At 38.0% G+C, this 21,256-nt stretch overlaps 1 protein-coding gene across 2 annotated transcripts in view; it reads right to left on the bottom strand.

The window, feature by feature from the left end:
• Positions 1–21,256, bottom strand: part of DIAPH3 (diaphanous related formin 3) — a 546,908-nt gene that overhangs the window by 287,960 nt on the left and 237,692 nt on the right. For both annotated transcript variants that reach the window (XM_027116137.1, XM_027116138.1), the window contains one exon: positions 4,575–4,667. In XM_027116137.1, the coding sequence (XP_026971938.1) occupies positions 4,575–4,667 (93 nt within the window). The remainder of the gene's footprint in view (positions 1–4,574; positions 4,668–21,256) is intronic.

The following is a 21,256-nucleotide window of genomic DNA, read 5'->3' as shown; positions in this document are numbered from 1 at the left end:
GTCCTAAACATAATTTTTTCTTTAAAGCTACATTAGCTTCTTGTAAAACACCAAGCATGGGAGAGTTTGTACAGTGGGAACACTCAAGCTTTCATACTGGAAGAGAAAATTTGTACGAATGCAGAACAGGTATATATACTTAGGGTAGAGGTATACTTAGAGAAAAGCCAAACGTTTTCTGTAAACGGCTACATGGTAAATATTTTAGGTTTTGTGAGCTATACAGTCTGTCACAACTACTCAACTCTGCTATTGCAGCCCCCAAAGCAGCCATAGATAATATGTAAAAGACGGCCCTGGCTAAGTTCCAATAAAACCTGTTTAAAAAAGCAGGCAATGGATGACATTTAGCCTGAGAACTATAGTATGCCACACCCTTAGTATCACCAAAAGTAGGAAACAACCCAGAGGTCGAATGAAATAAAGTATAATATTCAAAGAATGTTATACACACTAAACTGCAATGAAAATGAATACACTACAGCTAAATGCATTAACATGGTATGATTTTATACATGTAATATTCAATATTAGTCAAAACCAACAACTTATTGTTTAGGAACATGTATGTGGTTGGTAAAACTGTAGAGAAAAAAGGAAGGGAATATTTAACTCAAGATTCAGGATAAGGTTACTTCTCATAGGAAGGGGGATAAGATTAGAGAGGGTCATATATAAGTCCCTAAGTATTAGTAATGTTCCATTTCTTTAGGTATGAATGTTTGATTTATATATCATGCATTTCATATATTCTCTCGTATGTATAATACGTCATAACAATATATGTAAAACAAATTTAAATGAATAATATGAAAACAAAATGCATCTGGTGGAAAATGGTGACATAATGTGTGGTAAAGGATTAAGTTTTGGAAAAAGGTGACATACTGTGTGGTAAAGGATTAAGTTTACCCAAGTAAGGTCTGGCTCCTATGAGGTATTCTGTAAGCCCTAATGCCCTGTGTGAAAAAAGTGTCTTTGTTTACTGGGGGCATTCACTGGACCACACCAGACAGTTTATGCTAATAATGTGATTTATGGTGGGGGCTTTGGGTCACACAATATTAGCTTGAACTGTGGAGGGGCTGGGAACTAAGGCCATCATATGGGGGTTCAGCTATAATCAAGACCCAGTAAAAACTCTGAACATCAAGGCTAGGGTGAGCATCTCTATTGGCAATAATCTGTGAGAACTGTCACACATCATTGCTGGGAGAAGCTACTACTGTCCATGGCTCCACTGGGAGAGGACAACTACAAACTTTATGCTTACAACTCTCCTGGACTCTGCCCCACATGCCTCTTCCCTTTGCCAATTTTAGTCTGTACCATTTTGCTCTAATAAACTATAACCATGAGTAAAACAGCTTTCAGTCAATTCTGTGAGTCCTTCTAACAAATTATCAAACTTAAGAGTGGTCTTGGGGACCCCCAAATTTGCAACTGGTGTCAGAAGTGAAGGTAGTCTTGGGGACCCCCTAACTTTGCAAATAAAACAACTATATGATCTCACTTATACAATTATGTAACTATATAAACATAAATAACATAATGTACAATTAATAATACATGTTTAACAACATACAATTATACATGAAAGAAAAAATTAAATGTGAATAGAAAAATCTACTTTGCAGACAGACGTAACTTATTCCTTAACCTTCTTCTATATTTGTAATTCATCCACTACTTTCAGGTATTATTCCATAATTAACATATATATTAAACAGATATATTTATAAAGATTGAACTATGTTTTTTTTATAGTTTATGAATAAGTTTTGGGGAAAACATTTGCTATAACTAAGGGCAAATAAACTACAGAAGAGTTGAAAATGGCCTAATGCATAACACAAATCAGAAAATAAGCATAGACCTTTAAAAAAAATTTTAAGTTATTGAGAATAATGAGATACTCATTTAAAGCTTAAAAAATATCCATTAAACTGAATCTTTGTACTAGCATGCATTTTATCCTTCAAAATGTGATTATATTGACCCCAGTGGGAAGCTTTGAATGCAGTGAAGGAGTGTAAAGTGTGCAGATTTTGGAACCAGTCACACATGTTTTTTGCAAGGGAACTTACAAATATTTAAACCTTTACATTAATTCCTAGGTTTCAGGGTTCCTCCCTTTATAGCTCTACTACCCACTCCAAAAAATCTGGTAAAGCATATGAACCTTGTAAAACTCCTGAGCCATCTCTTGATCCTAGAATGGCTAGAATTCTCTCTTTTAAACTGAGCCCAGAGTCTGCCAAAACATTTACAAACTCAAAATATAGGGACCCCAACCCACCTTTAAATAAATAGGTAAATAAATCTGTGGATTTTAGATCCTTTCTGCAAAACTCTGTGAAATATTTCAGTTAAGGGAAATCTAAGAGAAAGTATCTTAGATTTCTAAGTGATATGATAGAGTCTTGTCACCATCACAAGACTCTTCTCAGAATTCAGTATCTCAGAAGACTCTGAATTTCCTAGACAAAAACCAGCTGTGAATCAGACTATAATTACAGTAAAGATTATAGGCTGCTAAAGCTTCTTAAAGCTTAAATCATAACACTTGCTACAATCAGAGAGGGTAAGAATAATCTGAGATGGATTACCTCATAATATGATGACCTGGTATGAATTCTGACCTTTTGATCTTATACATTAAAACATGTATAACAATTAAATGAATGAATACATATGCCCTAGATACAGCAACCCAGACAACAATATCCTTCTTTATGATAATATAATTTTGTTATCTCTAAACAGGAATAAATATGCCCTATACCTACTGGCCATTTTCAAAATCAGCAATCTTTTTCAAGTCACTGAACTGCTACACCCACCAGATACCCTACTTACAATGTCAATACTACTACCTACATGATGAGACTGTAGTAAAGGTTAAAGAGCTAAATACAGAACTAGCACACCAGCTATTACAATTAAATTTGAAATCCCATTTAGCACATGTGTGTAATATGTAAGTAGAACCCTATTCAACAAGTCAAGTATTCAACTTTGAGATGGCTATTTAGGCTATCTTATCATGGCTAACCCATCTAAAAAGAATTATACTCAAAATGATATTTCTTTAGGACACCTACCTAACAAGACAATTTGTAACGCAGGTCATAAACATTTTTCAAGACAAAAATCATCTTTCAAATCACAGAGTATAGAACTTTTTGACATTATCTAAGTTCCTAATGCTTTTAACAGAGACAATGTTCCTTTAAGAGGGAAATGCCCTGAAATATCTGTATCACATAACAAACCCCAAAATTTCACTGGTCTAACCTCCCCTGCAAAACATATTTCTAATTCAGACTACATGTCCATCACACACCAGGAAGACAGGCTCTTTTACTTATCATCCTCATATCAGGATGATGAACACCACTCTGGGTGCGGAGCAGAGAGCACTGCTCCCATCAGCAATTAACGGTTCCACACATAAGTTACCTCATCCCCATTGATATTTTCATTGGCCCAAGCAGGTCACATGGTACCACCTAACTTGAAAGGGGCAGGTATGTGCCCAGAAATAGAAAACTGTGTATTGGCCAATAGCACTAATGTCTGCACACTGCCCGTGGGGATTCTGTCAGGCTTACACTGCAGACAAGAGATGGCCCTCTGCCATAATGAGTTGCAAAACAAGAGGGTTCCAAACCTTTCACAAAAGGAATGTCAACTCTGCCTTCTCTGTACACTAACTTAACTCCCTCTTTAATCAATAGCATGGATCTTTATCCTCTCATCAAGAATTGTTTTGTCCCAATACTTGCAAAAAGCTCACTTGAGGAATGTAATAATTGAAAAGCAGACTAAAAGCCATGTTAGCTCTTCATGCCTCTGGACTCTCCACATTTTATCCCTCTTATAGCATCAGAAAAGTAATATATCCAGATCATACTATCTCAGTTCCAAATAGAACTATCTTTGATGCATTTAAGATGCAGTTAGAAATCAGTCAAAAGCAAAACTATTTGCCCTCTTCTCCCACAATAATTCAGTCAGGAAAACAATTCAATACTAAGAATTTAGCTCCTGTAACAATAATTAAATCTAAAATATTTCCAGTCAGTACTTTTGAGGAAAGGCTTTGAACTGCTCAGATGGGATAACAGAATTCATTTTAATCATCATCCTTATTTCCATTAACATTCCAACCTCCTTTGTGTGTGATCAAGTATCACAAATAACAGAGATTCAGCGGTATACAAGAAATAATCCACTACCAATATTTTTCAAAATATTATGTCATCACCTAAATTCCATAATTCTTTACTGTTATACTTAAAAGAAAGACTTTAAAGGGTAGGTCTCTTTTCAGTTACGGGAAATATATTTCCCTTTCTTAGTTTTATCTTCTAATATGCATTAATCTTTTGAAGAATTTAACTCATAATTTACCTAAAGGAAAGGAAAATTATCTTTGAATTTATTATAAATAATAATAAAATTAACATAAAATGAAAAGCAAGTCAAAAAGAAAATGAAATAATTTAAACGAACCAGTGTGTTCAGTGGTGTGTTTCACTAATTTAATTGTATTGAAATCTGATACTTACAAAGGTTCTGGGCAACTTTAGAATCTAGAAATTTAAGTTCTTTAATTCTTCTCTTAATAGCTTTCTTCTCTTCAAAATCTTCTTCTCTTCTCTCTGTAAAATCAAGGATAGATCCATGTTAAGGGTGGTAGGCACTCAATTGCCAAAAGACAGGATATGAACTTTGTCATAAAAGAATCTAAAAAAAGATATAAATCATTTAAATCAGTTATAAAAATAATAGAATAGATATCCCAAGACCTAAACTATTTCAGATAGGGAGTGGCGGCTCTTTCCCTAGAAAAACTACTAAGAGTAAATATTTAGAGGTCTAAACAGCAAAAACAAAAACAAAGCTGATGTGCACTATGGAAACCAATGCTATCAGGTGAAGAATAAGTACAGTTAGCTCCTTTGAACAATGTACAGTACACAATTATAAAAGTAAATGTATTACACTTAGGATAGGTTAAGGAGTTAGCTCTAAGACCGCTAAACAAAGACAAACACCTAGCTGTTTTACGTTTGATATACCTTGTTCATTTAAAAAGACAGCTCATGTAAAACTTGAAGAGTAGAATGTTTATAATTCGTTTTCCAAATCTTAGAAAAATATTCAAATTTTGATAATCAACCTACTGTATCTGAGCTTTTAAAACTCAGCAAATGCACTTAACCTCTCTGTCTTTGCTAAAAAATAAGTAAGAGAATAAATACATCATGCTAAACAACAATATATGAACTGTGATTATAGCACAGCACATGAGTCAAGGTTAACAGCTGTAACCTATAAAGCGATCCTGTCATCTTTCCTCTCGTCTCTTTTGCATATGTTGACAGCACTTCTGATGAACGTAAGCCATCTTTACAAAATTAGGATCTTGATAACAAAGAACACGGATCAAACTGTTTAGTTAGATACGTACAAATAAATCACAAATGTTGAGGAAGAATAACTTCGAAAACAATCTTCACATACAAGATAGCACATTATAATTAAATTCTTTGTATATCAGAAAAGCATTATAATTACATGTTTAGGTACACAGTGTGAAATAGGGATCAAATTTTATACTTTTCAAAATGTTTATTAACTAATTATCTCTATCATTTTATGAATAATCAACCATCTTTCTCAACTGATTTTATATTACACTTTTAGTCTATGTGTTTTTCCTGGACTTCTAATTCTGCTCCACTGTTCCATGTACTACTCTTGTGCTATTATCATTCTGTCTTAAGCACTATAGGATTTATGATATATCTTACTATATAATTGGCTGTTCAAATTACTTTTCTTCCTTTTCTAAACTTGCTTCACTTTTCTCATTTATTTTTCCACAGGAACCTTAGAGTAATTCCGAAGTTCCAAAAATAAAATCCACTTGAATTGTATTTGAATTGCAAGGCATTTGTAAACAGATTCAGGCAAATTTGATATGTTGACAATTTCTAAACTTCCTAATCATGAACATGACATGTGTCTATAACTTTTTAACTTAACACAGTACTCTGCGTAGGCATCCTGTACATTTATTGTTAGTGTTAGGTATCCTAAGTATGTCTATTACACTCCTATTATACTCCTGGGGGTACTGATTAATTCTACATTTCCCCACTATACTTTGCAACTAGTTACTGCTGGAATACAGAAACTGTTGAATTTTACATATATGTTTTATAATCATTCACTTTACTTATTTATTCTTTCATTCAAGTAAGAAGTATTTATTAAGCACCAACTAAAAAAGACCATGCTAGACAAAATGGAGATGTCTTGACCTCAAAGAATTTAAGGACCAATAGAGAGGACTGCAAAGTAAATGGCAATTACAGTACATAGATATATCTTCAGTGTTTGGGTAAGAACCACAGGATATTAAAGAAAATTAACCTATACTTGCCAGAGACAGTCTTCATGGAATGAATGATATCTAAGCAAAAGCTAGAAAGCGAAAAGAAGTTAGTCAGGTGAGAAAGTTTTAGGGTGCGGGAAGGAAGGACACAGACAGATAACGGAAAGATAGTGTTTCAGGTTCTGCAAGAACTTGAAGGGCACAGAAAGAATTAAGAATAATAAGAGCTGGGGTCTTCCCTGGGGGGCGCAGTGGTTGAGAGTCCGCCTGCCGATGCAGGGGACACGGGTTCATGCCCCAGTCCGGGAAGACCCCACATGCCGCGGAGCGGCTGGGCCCATGAGCCATGGCCGCTGAGCCTGCGCATCCGGAGCCTGTGAACGGGAGCGGCCACAACAGTGAGAGGCCCGCGTACCACAAAAAAAAAAAAAAAAAAGAATAATAAGAGCTGGACTTCCTTGGAAGCGCAGTGGTTAAGAATCTGCCTACCAATGCAGGGGACACGGCTTTGATCCCTGGTCCAGGAAGATCCCACATGCCACGGAGCAACTAAGTGCATGCGCCACAGCTACTGAGCCTGTGCTCTAGAAACCGCAAGCCACAACTACTGAGCCTGCGTGCCACAACTACTGAAGCCCACGTGCCTATAGCCCATGCTCCACAATAAGAGAAGCCACCGCAATGAGAAGCCCGCACGCCACAACAAAGAGTAGCACCAGTTCACTGCAACTAGAGAAAGCCCGTGCGCGCAACGAAGACCCAACGCAGCCAAAAATAAATAAATAAATTAATTAATTAAAGAAGAAGAACAAAGAATATTGGGTGTAAATAAATGACACCAGAAATTAATCAGACATCAGATCATGCAAGACCTTTTAAGCCATGATAAGAATTCTGGCTTTTATCCTCCGAGCAACATGGAGCCGGTGAAGGCTTAAGCATGAGAGAGACATCAAAAGAACTGAATTATAGAAAAAACTCAGCTTACTGAAGGTGTATTGAAAGAGTGGCAAAAATAATTGTAGAAGGGCAAGACAGAAGGGAGTTGTAGTAATCCAAATGAGAAAAAAATGGGACCTCACCCAGACCACCAGGATGGAGAGAATAGATGAGCCCTCAAAGCAGAATCCAGTCCAGACCCATCTCTTGAGTTCCAACTTGACTATCCAACTGCCTAGTCTCACACCTCTACTTGGATGTCTAATGGGCACCTTCAACTTCACGTGTCCAAAACCCACATTCACACACCTCCATGCTGCTCTTCCTGGAATTTTCCTCATCTTAGAAATGGGAATGCTCTTATTGCAATTGCTCAAGTCACAAAGCTTGAAGTCATCCTCTTTCCATTAACCCAAAACTACATTTAGTCCATCAGTGAACCCCATCAATTCTAACTCTAAAATATTCACTAAAATTTAGTATTAAATTTAAAATTTAATATTCACTAAAATAAGCAGGGGCTACTATACTCCCCTGCTTGTGGCTACCATCCTTTCTCACCTGGATCACAATTGCTTTCTAACTAGTCTCCCCATTTCCAAGCTTAACCAACTGCAGTCTCTTCACCACAACGCAGCAAAAGACTCCTGTTAAACCTTAACAGAAAAGGTTTACTTCTCTCACTTCCTTATACAGAATAGCACCCCAACCCCCGCCCAGTATTTTCTATCAACATCACTCTGCCTTTTTTCTCCTCCAAAGCACTTACTCCTCACATATCATAAATCTGATACTGTCTCTCTTCTCCCATTAGAAAGCAAGTTGCTAGAGGCAGGAACTTTGTTCACCGTTGTATGCTGAGCATCAAGCCTGGAACATAACAGAAGCTCAGTAAATGTCTGTAGGTATGTACGTACCTGCAGACTAAAGGAGAAAGAAGGATTTAAGTAACCAGGCAGATGATGATGGTGCTGTTTATTTAATTCAGCAACAAATGAGGAACAGTTTTGACCTAGTCCAGTTTTAAACATGTGTAGTTTGAGGAGCTCTTTTATCTCCACATAGTCATGTACAAGAGGCAGCTGAATGTACAGAAGAGAAACCTGAAACAGTGATACAGGTATCAGTCCTAATAATTATTCTACTGACTGTCACAGGTTCTCCAGGTATCAGCAAATAATGACACATTTGTCTCCTTATTCCTAGTATTGAAATCTTTTCCTTGTCTTGTTATACTGGTTAAAAGTTTTAGATGAAGGTGAGTAAAAATTTTATTAGTGAACTTCCTTTCCTCAACCTGACCAAATGGCAATCCTTTACTCGTTAGAAAATGTATACATTTTATTTTCCTTTCTTTATCCTCAAGAAAAAGGCTGATTCTAAGTTTTTAAAAATCAGTTTATTTCTCAACAGCAGTAACCTGCCACATTCTGAAACATTTTCTGGTCTACATAAAGAAAAAAGTCAAAGAAACGAATAACCTTAAATTTTAAATAATATTGACTGAACATCTACTAGGCATTGCACTGAACACTTTCTGTTGCACTTGCTTATATAATTCTCATAAGAGTAATACTATTTCTGTGACTACTATCATCATCATCATAATCATGATGAGAAAGATAATGCTTAAGGTAAGTAGCTTTAAAAGCAACAGATCTGATAAAAGAATAAGGGTCACTACACTTTGACTCTAATATTCTTTCCACTAGTTGTAAAATATGTTAGGTGTCACATTAAAAAAAAGAAAAAAGTTTATCTAGCAATCTTGACCACTTTAACCTGCAAATCAGAAACTGAAGCAATTTTAACCAATTCGGCTTTTTTATAAAAACGACAAATTAGACTCTTATTGAGTTTAATGTATCAGCATACCCATAATGCAATGAAATCATGGCTTTCTCCTCTCTTATCTGCTCCATATAGTCAAAGGATGGCTGGGGAAAGATGGAGTGGAAATAGGGTAAAGGGGGGAAGAAGCAGAGTTTTCTAAGACAGAAAACAAGATTCAAAAAAAAAAAAAAAAAGGTAGAAATATGCTTATGTAGATATGAAACCAGATAATCAGTTTATTATCCAAACAGACTGATTTGGTTAAAATCTTTCATACTGAGAAATAATGAAAAGTACTGCTGGGGAAAAAACACAGCCAGATAATGGACTGCCTCAAATCAGAGTAAAACCAGTGAAAATGTTTATGCAAATGTCACTGATAAAGCAGAAAATACATGTTGACAACAACAGGGATGCATTAAAGAGGAATAAGAATAAAGGAGGCTGTTAAGCGGGAATGAAATTTTTTCACAAAATCCTGTTTCAGTTTCCCATGCTGACAGTATCTCTGTGGAATACTAGCCAGGAGAATGCAGGGTCCTGCAGGGAACTCAGGCTTGGAATCTCAATGCCACGTTCTGCCATCCTGGCCCCACAGAGTACCAGACACAGTCCACTGTGGCTTACATCCCTCACCTGGAGACACTGGCCCTCTAAGGACTTGTGAGAATGAAGTGAAATGATCTTTACCTTCCTGAAACCATCCCCTACCTCAGCAGTGACAGAGAAAAAAGGGATAAGAAACAGAGTGCCTGACCACAGCTCAGGAGCCCAGAGGCGAGCACATTTTAGATTCATCCCATCCACTGGTGGAGCTCCTATTCTAAACCCAGTACCAACACATTTTCACTAAAAGACTAGCTCTCCTCAAGTATGAGTCATAAAGTCAGATTATTAGTGCCATCTGTACTTGTGATCTAGCTTTTCTGCCATTAGAAGTCCGTGTTTAACCTTACTTCCTAGAGATGTTGAGTAAGGCTACATTCTTCCGAGAGAAGATTAATCCTGTTCAAGAATGGTTCTGATCACTAACACAGCATATGCCGCATTTCATGAGGGTTTTATGTCAGAAAGAAGTCAAAGATGGCAAAACTCTTTGTTGCCGAGAGCTATGAACTGAAAAAGTCTTTTTTAATTACATTTTCTCTTTATTCTTTTCCTATTTTCAAAGTTTCAAAAATAGCAGCAAAATTATATAAAGAATCTCCTTTCAAAATCTTTTCTTTCATACTAAATTTTCCATTAAATATCACAGTTCCATGGTACATGGTTATACATCTTACTCTAGTTCATTTTCCATTATTTTCTAATCAGATTGATTAAAAATGTGACCTTTTTCTAGGAATAGGATTCCACATAAATTTTACAGTACATTATTTAACCACTGCAAACAATTCTAGAATATGCACAATTCTAGAATATGCACAATTCTCACAATTCTAAACGTGTGAGTACCTAGTAGAAGCACAAAATGTAATAAATACTATAGTTTCTCTTTCCACAGTTGAGTATTTTAAATCAGTAAATATGAATAATAATTTTTTATTCTATTTTTGTCAGAGCTTCCTGGGTAACTATCTTATGACAACGTTTTTAAAATACTAAGCATTTTAATTTTTTCTGGTTTTCATTTAGTACAAGTGCTATTAAATTTTACATGTTGTATGTTTAAAATAAATTACCTTTTTTTTGTTCATTAGATTATTATAGCACTAGCCTTCAGAGGATAAAAGGAAGTGACTGAATGATTAAATAACCATTCTCTATGACACTGAAAGAAGCCAATAAAAATCATCTCAACTACAGAAATAAAGCGAACATAAATCATATGATTAGGAAATGAAAACTGAGGCCTATCACAACCTTCAAATAGGGTGAAAGGTGGGGGCAGGGAGAGAGCTATAAACTAGAGATTATTTGCACAATTGTGGTTGTTTTTCTTCCTGACTTTTCTAACTACTGAGGTTCTAAGAGGCCAATAAAGAGTATCAAAAATTTATTGGGTCGAAATTTAGAAGCAAACAGCCCTTGAATATGAAGTTTAACTACCTCATCTATCAGTGAGGAAACCTAAGTAGAGAAAATATGAGTTACTTGCACGAAGTCACACAAAGGCCTCAGCTGTCACCAGATCCCAGACAAGAACACTGACCACTGCATCACAGGCCCAGAGCAGCTCTGGGACAGGGAATCTGCAGCAGGAAAACAGTCTGCAACCAAGCTCATAAGAGAAAGTTAACTCCCCAAGCGTTGCTTTTTCAGGTAATGGAATTTTCCCTTGCTGCACATGTTTACTGGGAGAGCAGGTGAGGCAGTGAGTGGACCCGGGGAAGGAAGAGAAATGCTTGGTCTCCTGAACACAATGAGCAGAATTTAAAGTTATGGAAAAAAACTATACTTCCAAAGGGAAAGTTGAGAATTCACCATCACTACTCTCACATGGTGGCTCCCTTTGGACGAGGCTCAGTTATTCAGCTACGTGGGGTAAACGGAATGGAAGTCTTAGGGGTGGTATTGAGAACAGGTGAATGGTTGAGAAAAGAAAGCAGATTTCTGAGAGTTAGTACTGCTGGAGTTGTGATAGGACGATATGGTTTCAAGGAAGGTTTAGGCAGCTCGAAGATAGAAGATACATACAAAATCCATAGAAAAAAGTGAAAACTTGGAATAAATTAGCATTTTTTAGGTTGGCACTATCCCCTTGGCAAAATATCAAAGTAAACACTTTGGTACTGAAAACTATAATTGTATAAATAGCTGTAGTCATATCTGTCAATGGTTTGATCTGTCAAACCCAGTTTTAATATTTCTAGGCACAAAAATAAATGGCTATGTGCCTAACTGCAAAGAAAATAAATAGGGCAGAAACAGATTTTTTTTACTCAAATATTAATATATGACTGCCATAACTAATCAGAGCATTTTACTAGCAAAAAGATATCTGTTTGGCAACCCAAGGCTAAGAATTATATAGTATATAAGAAGACTAGTTGAACCACTAAATAAAATCTTATGGAATAGATGATTTCAACATCAGTAACGATCAAAAGCATAGCAAATAAATGCACATTTCTCTATACAATTAGAAGACAAGGGTATAAAACAACTTTTCCTGAAGGACTTTTTCTCTATAACTCAAGTCCTATATGGATAAGGGAGAAGGATTTCACTACTTAACAAGCCTTGAACTAGAGGTGTAGGTAGATTTTTTTTTTAAACGATGTACAAAAGGATTATTAAGGCATTGAGAATACACTTTATAAAAAACTTAAAACATACACTTCAAAGTGATCACATGATTTCTACATACTTAACTAAAAGCACTTTGTTTTCTATGTCTCTTTTTCCTTTATGAAAAAACAAGCTGATCAAAACAAACTGTTATAGAAACTACTTCATCTCTAAGGACCTTTGCAACCACAGAAATAAGCAATATTGCTCATCTCAAAAGTATTACCACTACAAACTAAAAGAACCACTTTCTTCAGGTTCCCTTGTGTGAACACCCCTTCATGACCAAAGACTTAAATAGCAAAAAAACAGGAGTTCAAACCAAATAAAATTATCAACACCCTTCAAAATCACATATTCAACAACTTTTTTTAACTCAACAAGCTTTGCTGGGGTGAAAAATAACCCTAGGACAGTTAAGCCTATTTATCATGTATATCTTAGTGTTAATTGTTTTAATTAAATTAGTTACAAATTGAGATGAGTTCTGATTGCATAAACCACAGGTATGAGGGAAGAAAGTAAAAGGAATCACTCAGCTACCAGAGAATGAAGCCCATTCTCACATGATCTTTCTTGGCTCATCACAACTTCTTATAAAAACATCCCTAAATTGTATCCTCAAAATCTCCACACTATAAGGAATGTTTCTAGAACCTACCCCTATGAATTATTTCTGAATGTTGCTGTTTCCCATTCATAGAATAATATGTGTATTCATAAAAAATAATTTTTCTAACTATTGTTTTTGCCAGTACAAGCTACTCCCATATATCCTCTGATGATATTACAAAGTAGAAATATACCTCTGCTAAAGAAATTACAAAGCAAAGAATAAAAGTTAATGTATGACATGCTAATGCATACACAAGAGAATCAACTGAAGGGGAAAAGAACCTTATTATGAAAAGAATGAGAACTCAGTGTACATTCCTAATTTAAAAGAAGGATTAAGTCCAAATGAGGACACAGGTAATTCAGGATATCTAGCATGCTGTAGAATGGAAAGACTTAATAAGCCAACTTATTAGTATTTGTACACACAGTGCTAAGTAACCTGGGAACAGAAAAAGTAACAATAAATTATATTAACTGACAGATATAAAGCCATGCCATATTAAATAGGGAGAAGGTCGATGCTCTCAGTCCCTCTTTCGAGAACACCGGAATCACAACTAACTGCTGAACAATCATCGACAGGAAGACACTGGAACTCACCAAAAAAGACACCCCACATGGAAAGACAAAGGAGAAGCCGCAATGAGATTGTAGGAAGGGCACTTTCAAAATAAAATCAAATCCCATAACCGCTGGGCGGGTGACTCACAAATTGGAGAAAACTTAGACCACAGAAGTCCACCCACTGGAGTGAAGGTTCTGAGCCACACGTCATGCTTCTGAACCTGGGAGTCTGGCAACGGGAGGAGGAATTCCTAGAGAATAAGACTTTGAAGGCTAGTGGGATTTGACTGCAGGATTTCGGCACAACTAGGGGAAACAAAGACTCCGCTCAGGGCACACAAAATGTAGTGAGCGCATCAGGACCCAGAGGAAGGAGCAGTGACTCCATAGGAGACTGCACCAGACCTACCTGCTAGTGTTAGAGGGTCTCCTGCAGAGGCGGGGGTGGATGTGGCTCACCAAAGGACAAGAAAACTGGCAGCAGAAGTTCTGGGAAATACTCCTTGGCGTGAGCCCTCCCAGAGTCCACCATTAGCCACAACAAAGAGCCCAGGTAGGCTACAGTGCTGGGTAGCCTCAGGCCAAACAATCAACAGGGAAGGAACGCTGCCGCACCCATCAGCACACAAGCAGATAACAGTTTTACTGAGCTCTGCCCCCCAGAGCAACAGACAGCTCTACCCACCACCAGTCCCTCCCTTCAGGAAACTTCCAAAAGCCTCTTAGATAGCCTCATCCACCAGAGGGCAGACAGCAGAAGCAAGAACTACAATCCTGCAGCCTCTGGAACAAAAACCACATTCACAGAAAGATAGACAAGATGAAGAGGCAGAGGGCTATGTACCAGATGAAGGAACAAGATAAAACCCTAGAAAAACAACTAAATGAAATGGAGATAGGCAATCTTCCAGAAAAAGAATTCAGAATAATGATAGTGAAGATGAGGCACTATGGAAAAGAATGGAGGCAAAGATTGAAATGATGCAAGAATTGTTTAACAAAGATCTGGAAGAATTAAAGAACAAACAAACAGAGATGAACAATACAATAAATGAAATGAAAAATACCCTAGGAGAAATCGATGGCAGAATAACTGAGGCAGAAGAATGGATAAGTGACCTGGAAGACAGAATGGTGGAATTCACTGCTGTGGAACAGAACAAAGAAAAAAGAATGAAAAGACATGAAAATAGCCTAAGAGACTTCTGGGGCAACATTAAATGCAACAACATTCACAATATAGGGCTCCCAGAGGGAGAAGACAGAGAGAAAGGACCCGAGAAAATATTTGAAGAGATTATAGTCAAAAACTTACCTAACATGGGAAAGGAAATAGTCACCCAAGTCAAGGAAGTGCAGAGAGTCCCATACAGGTTAAACCCAAGGAGAAACATGACGAGACACATAGTAATCAAACTAGCAAAAATTAAAGACAAAGAAAAATTATGGAAAGCAGCAAGGGAAAAACGACAAATAACATACAAGGGAAATCACATAAGGTTAACAGCTGATTTCTCAGCAGAAACTCTACAAGCCAGAAAGGAGTGGCATGATATACTTAAAGTGATGAAAGGGAAGAAACTATAACCAAGATTACTCTACCCAGCAAGGTTCTCATTCAGATTCGATGGAGAAATCAAAAGCTTTAGAGACAAACAAAAGCTAAGAGAATTCAGCACTACCAAACCAGCTCTACAACAAATGCTAAAGGAACTTCTCTAAGTGGGAAACACAAGAGAAGAAAAGGACCTACAAAAACAAACGCAAAACAATTAAGAAAATGGTCATAGGAACATACATATGGATAATTACCTTACACGTGAATGGATTAAATGCTCCGACCAAAAGACACAGGCTTGCTGAATGGACACAAAAACAAGAACCCTATAAATGCAGGTTACAATGGACACACTTCAGACCTAGGGACACATACAGACTGAAAGTGAGGGGATGGAAAAGGATATTCCATGCAAATGGAAATCATAAGAAAACTAGAGTAGCAATACTCATATCAGATAAAATAGACTTTAAAATAAAGAATCTTACAAGAGACAAGGAAGGACACTATGTAATGATCAAGGGATCAATCCAAGAAGAAGATATAACAATTATAAATATATATGCACCCAACATAGGAGCACCTCAATAGATAAGGCCACTGCTAACAGCTCTAAAAGAGGAAATCGTCAGTAACACAATAATAGTGGGGAACTTTAACACCTCACTTACACAAATGGACAGATCATCAAAACAGAAAATTAACAAGGAAACACAAGCTTTAAATGACACAAGAGACCGATAGATTTAATTGATATTTATAGGACATTACATCCAAAAACAGCAGATTACACTTTCTTCTCAAGTGTGCACGGAACATTCTCCAGGATAGATCACATCTTGGGTCACAAATCAAGTCTCAGTAAATGTAAGAAAACTGAAAAACTATCAAGCATCTTTTCTGACCACAACGCTATGAGATTAGATATCAATTACAGAGAAAAAAACATAAAATATACAAACACATGGAGGCTAAAAAATACGTTACTAAATAACCAAGAAATCACTGAAGAAATGAAAGAGGAAATCACAAAATACCTAGAGACTAATGACAATGAAAACACGACGATCCAAAACCTATGCAATGCAGCAAAAGCAGTTCTAAGAGGGAAGGTTATAGCTATACAAGCCAACCTCAAGAAACAAGAAAAATCTCAAATAAACAATCTAACCTTACACCTAAAGGAACTAGAGAAAGAAGAACAAACAAAACCCAAAGGTAGCAGAAGGAAAGAAATCATAAAGATCAGAGCAGAAATAAATGCAATAGAAACAAAGAAAACAATAACAAAGATCAATAAAACTAAAAGCTGGTTCTTTGAGAATATAAACAAAATTGATAAACCATTAGCCAGATTCATCAAGAAAAGAGGGAGACGACTCAATTCAATAAAATTAGAAATGAAAAAGGAAAAGTTACAACAGATACCACAGAAATACAAAGCATCCTAAGAGACTACTACAAGCAACTCTATGCCAACAAAATGGACAACCTAGAAGAAATGGACAAATTTGTAGAAAGGTATAAGCTTCCATGACTGAACCAGGAAGAAACAGAAAATATGAACAGACCAATCACAAGTAATGAAATTGAAACTGTGATTAAAAATCTTCCAACAAACAAACGTCCAGGACCAGATGGCTTCACAGGTGAATTCTATCAAACATTTAAAAAAGAGCTAACACCCATCCTTCTCAAACTCTTCCAAAAAACTGTGGAGGAACACTCCCAAACTCATTCTATGAGGTCACCGTCACCCTAATACCAAAACCAGACAAAGACACTACAAAAAAAGAAAATTACAGACCAATATCATTGCTGAATATGGATGCAAAAATCCCCAACAAAACACAAGCAAACAGAATCCAACAACACGTTAAAAGGATCATACACCATGATCAAGTTGGATTCATCCTAGAGATGCAAGGATTATTCAATATATGCAAATCAATCAATGTGATACACCATATTAACAAACTGAAGAATAAAAACCATACAATCATCTCAATAGATGCAGGAACAGATTTTGATAAAATTCACCACCCATTTAACATAAAAACTCTCCAGAAAGTGGGCATAGAGGGAACCTATTTCAACATAACAAGGTCATATATGACAAACCCACAGAAAACATCATACTCAATGGCGAAAAACTGAAAGCATTTCCTGTAAGATCAAAAACAAGACAAGGATGCCCACTCTCACCACTATTATTCAACATAGTTTTGGACGTCCTAGGCATGGCAATCAGAGAAGAAAAAGAAAAAAGAGGAATACAAGTTGGAAAAGAAGAAGTAAAACTGTCACTGTTTGCAGATGACATGATACTGTACATAAAGAATCCTAAAGATGCCACCAGAAAAATACTAGAGCTAATCAATGAATTTGGTAATGTTGCAGGATACAAAATTAATGCACAGAAATCTCTTGCATTCCTATACACTAATGATGAAAAATCTGAAAGAGAAATTAAAGACACACTCCCATTTACCACTGCAACAAAAATAATAAAATACCTCAGAAAAAACCTACCTAGGGAGACAAAAGACCTGTATGCAGAAAACTATAAGACACTGATGGGAGAGAGGGGGAAGATGCCGGAAGAGTAAGACGCGGAGATCACCTTCCTCCCCACAGATACATCAGAAATACATCTACACGTGGATCAACTCCTACAGAACACCTACTGAATGCTGGCAGAAGAACTCAGACCTCCCAAAAGGCAAGAAACTCCCCACGTACCTGGGCAGGGCAAAAGAAAAAAGAATAAACAGAGACAAAAGAATAGGGATGGGACCTGCACCAGTGGGAGGGAGTCGTGAAGGAGGAAAGGTTTCCACACACCAGAAGCCCCTTCGCGGGCGCAAACTGCGAATGGTGGAAGGGGGAAGCTTCGGAGCCGTGGAGGAGAGCACAGCAACAGAGGTGCAGAGGGCAAAGCGGAGAAATTTCCGCACAGAGGATCAGTGCCGACCAGCACTCACCAGCCCAAGAGGCTTGTCTGCTCACCCGCGGGGGCGGGCGGGGCTGGGAGCTGAGGCTCGGGCTACGGGCTTCAGTTGGAGCACAGGAAGAGGACTGGTGGCGTGAACACAGCATGAAGGGGTTAGTGCACCATGGCTAGCCAGAAGGAAGTCCTGGAAAAAGTCTGGACCTGGCGAAGACGGAAGAGACCTTTTCTTCCCTATTTGCTTCCTGGTGCATGAGGAGAGGGGATTAAGGAGCTCCAAAGACGGGTGCAATCCGCAGCTAACAGCGCCGACCCCAGAGACAGGCGAGAGATGCTAAGGCTGCTGCTGCCGCCACCAAGAAGCCTGCGTGCGAGCACAGGTCACTCTCCACACCTCCCTTCCGGGGAGCCTGTGCAGCCCGCCACTGCCAGGGTCCCCTGGTCCAGGGACAACTTACCAGGGAGAATGCAGGGCGCGCCTCAGGCTGGTGAAACGTCACACCGGCCTCTGCGGCAGCAGGCTCGCCCCGCACTCCGTGCCCCTCCCTCCTCCCAGCCTGAGTGAGCCGGAGCCCCCGAATCACCGGCTCCTTTAAGCCCGTCCTATCTGAGCGAAGAACAGACGCCCTCCGGCGACCGACAGGCAGAGGCGGAGCCAAATCCAAAGCTGAGGCCCTGGGAGCTCTGAGAACAAAGAAGACAAAGGGAAATCTTTCCCAACAGCCTTAGGAGCAGCGGATTAAAGCTCCACAATCAACTTGATGTACCCTGCATCTGTGGAATACCTGAATAGACAAGGAATCATCCCAAATTGAGGAGGTGGACTTTGAGAGCAAGATTTATGGTTTTTTCCCTTTTCCTCTTTTTGTGAGTGTGTATGTGTATGCTTCCGTGTGAGATTTTGTCTGTTTAGCTTTGCTTTCACCATTTGTCCTAGGGTTCTCTCCGTCCGTTTTTTTTTTTTTCTTCTTTAAAAAATTATTTTTTCCTTAATAATTACTTTTTTTATTTTAATAACTTTATTTTAACCTTACTTTATTTTATTTTCTTTTATCCTCTTTCTTTCTTTATTTCTACTTTTTCTGCCTTTTATGCTGAGCCGTGAGGATGAAAGGCTCTTGGTGCTACAGCCAGGAGTCACTGCTGTGCCTCTGAGGTGGGAGAGCCAACTTCAGGACACTGGTACACAAGAGACCTCCCAGCTCCACGTAATATCAAACGGCGAAAATCTCCCAGAGATCTCCATCTAAACACCAACACCCAGCTTCACTCAACGACCCGCATGCTACAGTGCTGGACACCCTTTGCCAAACAACTAGCAAGACAGGAACACAACACCACCCATTAGAAGAGAGGCTGCCTAAAATTTTAAGTCCACAGACACTGCAAAACACACCACCAGACGTGGACCTGCCCACCAGAAAGACAAGATCCAGCCTCATCCACAAGAACACAAGCACTAGTACCCTCCACCAGGAAGCCTACACAACCCACTGAACCAACCTTAGCCACTGGGGACAGACACCAAAAACAATGGGAACCACGAACCTGCAGCCTGCAAAAAGGAGACCCCAAACACAGTAAGATAAGCAAAATGAGAAGACAGAAAAACACACAGCAGATGAAGGAGCACGATAAAAACCCACCAGACCTAACAAATGAACAGGAAATAGGAAGTCTACCTGAAAAAGAATTCAGAATTATGATAGTAAAGATGATCCAAAATCTTGGAAACAGAATAGAGAAAATGCAAGAAACATTTAACAAGGACCTAGAAGAACTACAGATGAAACAAGCAATAATGAACAACACAATAAATGAAATGAAAAATACTCTAGATGGGATCAATAGCAGAATAACTGAGGCAGAGGCAGAAGAACGGATAAGTGACATGGAAGATAAAGTAGTGGAAATACCTACTGCAGAGTAGAACAAAGAAAAAAGAATGAAAAGAACTGGGGACAGTCTCAGAGACCTCTGGGACAACATAAAACCCACCAACATTCGAATTATAGGGGTTCCAGAAGAAGAAGAGAAAAAGAAAGGGACTGAGAAAATATTTGAAGAGATTATAGTTGAAAACTTCCCTAACATGGGAAAGGAAATACTTAATCAAGTCCAGGAAGCACAGAGAGTCCCATACAGGATAAATCCAAGGAGAAATACTCCAAGACACATATTAATCAAACTGTCAAAAATTAAATACAAAGAAAGCATATTAAAAGCAGCAAGGGAAAAACAACAAATAACACACAAGGGAATCCCCATAAGATTAACAGCTGATCTCTCAGCAGAAACCCTACAAGCCAGAAGGGAGTGGCAGGACATACTGAAAGTGATGAAGGAGAAAAACCTGCAACCAAGACTTCTCTACCCAGCAAGGATCTCATTCAGATTTCATGGAGAAATTAAAACCTTAACAGACAAGCAAAAGCTGAGAGAGTTCAGCACCACCAAACCAGCTCTACAACAAATGCTAAAGGATTTTCTCTAGGCAAGAAACACAAGATAAGGAAAAGAACTACAATAATAAACATAAAACAATTAAGAAAATGGGAACAGGAACATACATATCGATAATTACCTTAAATATAAATGGATTAAATGCTCCCACGAAAAGACACAGACTGGCTGAATGGATACAAAAACAAGATCCATATATATGCTGTCTACAAGAGACCCACTTCAGACCTAGAGACACATACAGACTGAAAGGGAGGGGCTAGAAAAAGATATTCCATGTAAATGGAAACCAAAAGAAAGCTGGGAGGCTTCCCTGGTGGCGCAGTGGTTGAGAGTCCGCCTGCCAATGCAGGGCACACGGGTTCGTGTCCTGGTCCGGGAGGATCCCACATGCCGCAGAGGGGCTGGGCCCGTGACCCAAGGCTGCTGAGCCTGCGCGTCCGGAGCCTGTGCTCCGCAGCGGGAGAGGGCACAATAGTGAGAGGCCTGTGTACCGCAAAAAAAAAAAAAAAAAGAAAAGAAAAGAAAGCTGGAGTAGCAATTCTCATATCAGACAAAATAGACTTTAAAATAAAGACTATTGGAAGAACAAAGAAGGACACTACATAATGATCAAGGGATCATTCCAAGAAGAAGATATAACAATTGTAAATCTTTATGCACCCAACATAGGAGAACCTCAATACATAAG

This window comes from Aethalodelphis obliquidens, unplaced genomic scaffold, assembly GCF_003676395.1.
Source record: "Aethalodelphis obliquidens isolate GAN/ISIS:26980383/991018 unplaced genomic scaffold, ASM367639v1 scaffold16, whole genome shotgun sequence".
NCBI classification, from domain to species: Eukaryota; Metazoa; Chordata; class Mammalia; order Artiodactyla; family Delphinidae; genus Aethalodelphis; species Aethalodelphis obliquidens.
Note: the sequence above shows the minus strand (reverse complement) of the source record. Positions and strands in the feature narration are given on the sequence as shown.